The sequence below is a fragment of the Martes martes genome (genome assembly GCF_963455335.1).
Source record: "Martes martes genome assembly, chromosome: 16".
Lineage (NCBI taxonomy): Eukaryota > Metazoa > Chordata > Mammalia > Carnivora > Mustelidae > Martes > Martes martes.
This window is the reverse complement of record NC_137904.1, coordinates 59,869,560-59,876,298: the sequence shown is the minus strand read 5'-3', so window position 1 is coordinate 59,876,298 and position 6,739 is coordinate 59,869,560. Positions and strand designations below refer to the sequence as shown.

The following is a 6,739-nucleotide window of genomic DNA, read 5'->3' as shown; positions in this document are numbered from 1 at the left end:
CTTGGACAACTGGGTGGTGTCACTGGATGAAACAGCCAAGTAGAGAGGGGTCACTGCCCTTTGGTTGTAATGATACTTAGTGCCTCTGACTGCTCCGTATCCCTGCCCCTGGCGTTAAGGTGTGGGAGGTAGCTTACTTCTCTCCTTCCAGCAACTTTTACCCCAGCCCACAGACCAGAGGGCTACACAGCTGTGTATCTGCCGGTCCTTCTCCCTTCAAAATTATGAACTGCACAAGGTCATAACATGCTTAATCCATTTTGCTGTAGAGATAAGTACCGGTGTTAAGTGACAATGAGAAAAGACACGAGGGGCGGGGGGTAGGGGCACTACTTCCACTTCAAGAGCCACCCGTGCTCGTTATTTGCTTCCATTGATACGTGTGGAAATCCGTGCTCAACTTTCAAACAGTTCAGTTCCAAGCGAGCCCATTCTTGGAGCGTCCTAGGACACAAGACGCCGGGGTTCAAGGGCCGGCGCGCCCCTTGCCTCGGTGCCCAGAGGCCCTCGGTGCCCTCTGCAGAAGGGCAGGCTGCGGTGTGTGCCGCCTCATGGCGGCAGGCCGCGGCTAGGGGCCCGGACTGCCCGCAGCTCCGCCCCGCCGGCTACCGGGCACTTCCGGAGCTCGCCGCCGTCGCCCGACTCGGGGAAGCAGCTCGAGCCTTTCGGGAAGGAGGAATCCCGGACCCCGGTGGGGGCGTGGCTCGCAGGACGCGGAGCCGGACGCGGCGCTCAGGCGCCGCTCCGGCCACCTCTGCGGGGTCCTAGGCGGCGGCGGCGGCGGCGGCGGCGCCGCGCCGTCTTGGGGGAAGATGGCGGCGCCCTGGTGGCGAGCCGCGCTGTTTGGAAGTCAGAGGTGGCGGGGCTTCAGCACCTCGGGTGAGGGGTCTGAGGTGGGGGGGCTCGTGGAGGTCCCCGTGTACCCCGAGCCCCGGGGCTCGAGCCAGCGTCCGCGCCTAGCCTCACGTCCCGCTGTCTGCCCGCAGCCGCCCTGAGCCGCCGGACCGCCCCTCTAGGGCCGATGCCCAACGAGGACATCGATGTGAGCAACCTGGAGCGGCTGGAGAAATACCGCAGCTTCGACCGCTACCGGCGCCGGGCGGAGCAGGAGGCGAGGAACCCGCACTGGTGGCGGACCTACCGGGAATACTTCGGGGAGCAGTCAGGTGCGGGGCGACCGGAGCAGACGCTGTGAGCGCCGGCCTCGCGTCTTGGGGGTCTGGGGGGCCGCCGGCGTCCTCCCCGAGCACTAGCGGAGGGGGTCTGTCAGCGCCCACGTGCGCACCTTGGGCGGTTTAGTCCCGGCAGGATTTTTCACACCTTTTGGTTCCTTTGTTTGGAAGATTCCCTTACCCCGCTGTTAAGAGTTCCACCTTACTATACTCCTAAAATCCTTCCCAGATTTCTTCCCCCGCCCCAGACTCCGTGTTAGAACGTTCTTCTGTGGTCGTAAAATACTGTGTGTAGCCCTGGCCACACTCTATCCTGACTTTCTTTTCACTGTTTCTCTCCCCATATTGGGATCCCTGAGGACAGGGATCTTGCCTGACGTGACCACTGTTTGGTCCTTGCGCCCGCATAGTGCTCGGCACATCGGTGTGCAGTTCTTTGCTGAATGAAATTGAAAGCTCTGGGCAAAATGACTCGGGCGTCCTGCCCTTGAGCAACCTACTTCCTGAGCACAACCTATTGGAAGGCATTTAGGGAGGCAGTTTTATGATGGTCGAGGACACACGGATGGAATCCACATAGCGTGATTTAAGCCCAGGTCAGCTTCTTAGGAGTCGATGCTGGCAGGCCAGGTCCAGGGACCTAGAGAAGGATCCCTGATGCAGGACCGATAAGAATCAAACTCCAGGCAGCAGAAGGTGAAAGCAGAGTTTCTAGAAGGTATAGAAAGAGTGCAGGTACAGACAGTGTGTCTGGGAGATTCAGAAAGGAAAGGAGGGAGTCTCTTCTTTGCTTGGGGCCTGGGGGTTTTTATTGAGGATGGTGGTCTGGTGCATATGTCCTCTCACGCATCCAGGAACCAGTTAGAACGAAGATAAGGGCCCAAGTGTTATTCCTTGGAGCCAGGGAATCTTGGCATTGAGATGTGTAGAGCTGGTTGTCTGGAACACGCATACTGTGGCTCCATGCAGTTATTCTTACCCGCTCCTTCCTTAGATGTTAGCTATTCTAAAGACATCATTAATTCCTCGTTCCTTACAAGAGGCATCCATAAAGTGGGGGTGTGAGTCCTAGCAAAAAGGGGAGCAGTAAGGGGTGTGTGGCTGGCTCAGTTGGTAGTACACGTACCTCTTGATTTCGGGGTTGTGAGTTCAAGCCCCATGTTGGCACAGAGTCTACTTAAAAAAAAAAAGAAAAAGCAGGAAAAGGAGCAAAAAGCATATTTTTATGGAGTCTTTCATTTTCCCTACCTCAGAGTGACTTGCCTGAGCTTCAGTTTCCTTAGTGTAAAATAAAATAACTGTCACAAAATTGTTACATTAAAGGTCGCAGTCAGGGGGTCGCCTGGGTGGCTTAGTCTTTAAACGTCTGCCCTTGGCTCAGGTCATGATCCTGGAGTCCTGGGATCGAGCCCCGCATCCGGCTCCCTGCTTGGAGGAAGCCATTCCTCCCTCTCCCATTCCCCCTGCTCGTGTTCCCTCTCTCGCTCTCTCTTTCTGTAAATAAATAAAACCTTAAAAAAAAAAAGCTGCGGTCCGTTGGATTTTTTTAGACAAATCCATCTTTAATCAGGGTTCAATGCATCTTATTGTTGTTGTCTAATGTAAACAGAAAAGGTATGGATCAAAAGTCATCTTGGGCCTTGTTACTCAAAGTGTGTTCTGAGACTAGCAGCACAGACTTTACCTAGGAGCTTGTTAGGAATGCAAAATCTCAGGTCCTACGCTGACCCGTTGATTCAGAATCTGAATTTTAACAAATTTCCCAGGTGACTTGTATGGTGAGTCTGTTAAAGTATGAGAAATGCTTCTTTAAGTCTTTTTTTTTTTTTTAAGGTTTTATTTCTTTATTTGACAGAGAGAGAAATCATAAGGCAGAGAGGCAGGCCAAGAGAGAAGGGGAAACAGGCTCCCTGCTGAGCAGAGAGCCCTATTCGGGGCTCTATCCCAGGACCCTGAGACCATGACCTGAGCTGGAGGCAGAGGCTTGAGCCACCCAGGCGTCCCTGCTTCTTTTAAGTCTTTATACCTTCAGCTAATTCTGCCAGGGACTCAGGTGGATGTCCGTGGCCAGGTGTGAACAGGCTTAAAGGTCATCCCCACCATAACTGAGATGATCATCCATCCACCTGTATAAGCCATAACCTAGACAGTGTGACCTGGTTTAGGGATCAGAAAATGCAGTCTCAAGTCTAACCCAGTTGGCTTACCAGGTGGACCCTGCTCGGGTCTGTGAAGCAGACTGCACAGTATGATTTAGTCTTGTGAATTAAAGAGTAGCTTTACCAGCAGAACTTGGGCCAGTGAGAGGACTAGGTAGGACTGGCAGCTTCACTGAGACTTGATCCCACTTTCTCCAACATATCTTCCCTCCCCAGATCCCAAAGACAAGATTGACATTGGGCTGCCCCCACCCAAGGTCTGCCGGACCCAACAGCTGTTGGAGCGGAAACGGGTCCTCCGAGAGCTGCGAGCCAACTCAGAGGAGGAGCGAGCTGCCCGTCTCCGCACAGGTAAGCCCTCCCAAGGGAGGGGCCCCACCATGTCCCTGCCCCCACCAGGCATCCTAATCAGCATCATTCCTTACAGCACGCATCCCACTGGACGCTGTGCGGGCCGAGTGGGAGAAGACCTGTGGCCCCTACCACAAGCAGCGTCTGGCTGAGTACTATGGCCTCTATCGAGACCTCTTCCACGGTGCCACCTTTGTGCCCCGAGTCCCCCTGCATGTGGCCTATGCCATGGGTGAGGACGACTTGATGCCTGTATACCTCGGCAATGAGGTCACGCCCACGGAGGTAACTGCTCTCTCGTCCCCCTCCCCACACTGTGTACAGACACGTCTCACCACGGGACCACAGACAGCTCCTTTTTAAAAGCACTGACAGAGGTGGTTTTTATGGTGGTTAAGGGCATAAGTGTGGTACCTGTGTAGGCCGGTTTGGGGTTCTGTTCTCCGTCTCCCCCTTTTGGTTTCCTGGTAAACAGCACCATGGTGATTACGAAGGAAGGAATATAAGATGAAAAGAAGCACCATCTCGGTGTGCTCCTGCCACTAGCCCCTGCCCATTGATGTGCGGGCCACCTCATGGTTCAGATGGAGCGCTGGCCAGGCAACTGTGTGGGTTCCTTCTCTGCGCTTCTCTTTGCTGACCTGCCCCCTCAAAAGACCATCAAGGGCATTTGGATCAGAGTGGGCTCTCCCTTCTCCAAAGCTCCCTCAGATTCCTGCCCTCCAGAAGGTTGGTTTACAGCAGCTTGTCTGTCCCTGGTGGGGGTGACACCGTCCCTGTTTTCTCCCCATCAGGCTGCCCAGGCCCCGGAGGTGACCTATGAGGCAGATAAGGGCTCCATGTGGACACTGCTGCTCACCAACTTGGGTAGGTGTCTGGGGCTCGCCAGGCCGCTGCCTCCCTCACCTCCCAGGAGCCAGGACTTTGGGGAGCTTGGGGCGGGGCCAGGGCCAAGGGCAGCAGGGCTCGGCAGTGAGTGGGATCTCTTTGTGTGCAGACGGACACCTGCTGGAGCCAGATGCCGAATATGTCCACTGGCTGGTGTGAGTACCTGGGCGGGGGGGGGGAAGGGGTCAGAGACGTGCGAGGAGGTGCTGGCGTGCTGGAAAGAGCTGCACCTGAATGTCCGTCTGGGCTCCACTGGGGATTGGCGGTGGGATTTTGGATTAAACCTCCACCCCATCCCCGCCCCCCCCCCCCGGGGGGCGGCCGGCACTCCTGCTTCCAGATGCTGTCAAGAGCGGCGCAATCCACTGGCTGAAGACAGGTCCGGAAGAAAAAGCAGGCAGTAGGCCTTGGCTGTTCTCACAGGCCTCTTGTCTCCCTGAACTCATTTCCTCATCTGGAAATCAAACCCCAGAGCCTCCAGGAAACAGAGATGCAGCCCAGAGTCGGTGTGACTCTCCAGCCGGCCCCACTGGCTCCCCGCGGCCTAGTAAACCCTCCGCTAGACCTCAGTCTCTCCCTGACCGTCTCTAGGAACCCGTCCCCAGCCTCCGAGCCCCTCCTCTTCCCTTCACAAGTTTGGAATCTATCCAGGGGGTCCCAGAGCTGGGCCTCCTACTTGACTGTCAGATGAAGATCATTTAGGGTTTGTCCTCCCAGGAAGTGGCATCAGTCTCTAGGGAACACGCGGATGGAAATCTCCCGCTGCCACCTCCCTTGATAACTCATGGATACTTTTCCTCCCGCCAGAACCAATATCCCAGGCAACAGCGTGGCTGAAGGACAGGAGACCTGTCCGTACCTGCCCCCCTTCCCTGCCCGCGGCTCCGGATTCCACCGCTTCGCCTTCCTGCTCTTCAAGCAGGATAAGCCAATTGACTTCTCTGGGGACACCCGGCCCTCACCCTGGTAATCTCCCCCTTCCCACCCCCCAAATACATTCTGTCCCCTCTCGGGCCACCTTCCCAAGGAATGGTCTGTCCTGCTGGGTTCTCTGTCTCTTAACTTGGGCTTGAGGTGGGCAGCAGGGTAGTTGTGCCAGGCAGATCCTAAGGGGCTTCTCAGGGTTCCCTGTGGGGCTGCCGGAGGGGTGTGGGGCTCTGAGGCCCCGTTCCCTGCTCTTAAATGCTCCCCATCTTCTTATAGCTACCAGCTTGCCCAGCGGACCTTCCATACTTTTGATTTCTACAAGAAGCACCAGGAAGCCATGACACCAGCTGGCCTGGCCTTTTTCCAGTGCCGCTGGGATGATTCGGTCACCCACATCTTCCACCAGCTTCTGGGTAAGGCCAGAGTGGGCTGGGGCTGGGGCGGGGGCAGCCGGCCTGAGCTCACAGGCCTCTCCTGACCTGCCAGGGAGAAGTGCCACTGGCAGGCGTGCCACTCCTTGGGTGGGCGGGCCGGGCAGTCGCAGGCTAACAGACAAGGGAAAGGGGCTCAGTCCAGCGTCAGTCCACACCCGTACCCCCTCTTCCTACAGACATGCGGGAGCCCGTGTTTGAGTTCGTGCGGCCACCCCCTTACCACCCCAAGCAGAAGCGCTTCCCCCACCGGCAGCCCCTGCGCTACCTGGACCGGTACAGGGACAGTCACGAACCCACCTATGGCATCTACTAAGTGGCCGGACTGCCACCCACCTCAGAAAGCAGACTGGGCCTCGGGATCCACCAGCAGGGACAGTAAAGACACAGCTCTGCTGGGCCGGGCTGTGGGCTTCTAGGCCCTGCCTGAGGCAGCCCCTTTGTGGCCCTCCCAGCAGGGCCAGGGTTTGGGAATGAAAAGAGCTCTCCAGGAGTGGTGGCAGGGGTGGGACATGCGAATAAAGATGATTTTTGCGGTAGCTGGTCTGGGTCTGTGTTCTGGGAGCGCTCCAACCCCACGATGGCTCTGTCATCCTCCGTGGATGGAAAGAGAACTGCCTCCCGCCTCAGGAGGTGAGCCCCTCAACTCTGCCTCGGAAGGGCGTCGGGCCCTGAGATCAGGGGGCTGGAGAGGGGTCCAGAAGAAAGGCTGTGGGGCATCAGAGCTCTTGAAAGAGATTTGCCAGCCCTGAGCATTAGCTCCTTGCTGGATATTCACGGCATGGTTGGTGGCAGGCTCCCGGCAACAGGC

General features: G+C 56.9%; 1 protein-coding gene across 1 annotated transcript; it reads left to right on the top strand.

The window, feature by feature from the left end:
* The first annotated feature begins 502 nt into the window (after nt 1-502).
* On the top strand, nt 503-6,467 carry MRPL38 (mitochondrial ribosomal protein L38). The gene is made up of 9 exons (XM_080826595.1): nt 503-879; nt 987-1,166; nt 3,548-3,682; nt 3,759-3,967; nt 4,477-4,549; nt 4,680-4,725; nt 5,378-5,536; nt 5,774-5,910; nt 6,108-6,467. The coding sequence occupies exons 1-9, from the start codon at nt 813-815 to the stop codon at nt 6,242-6,244; spliced, it is 1,143 nt and encodes a 380-aa protein (XP_080682721.1). The 5' UTR covers nt 503-812; the 3' UTR covers nt 6,245-6,467.
* Nucleotides 6,468-6,739: the final 272 nt, after the last annotated feature.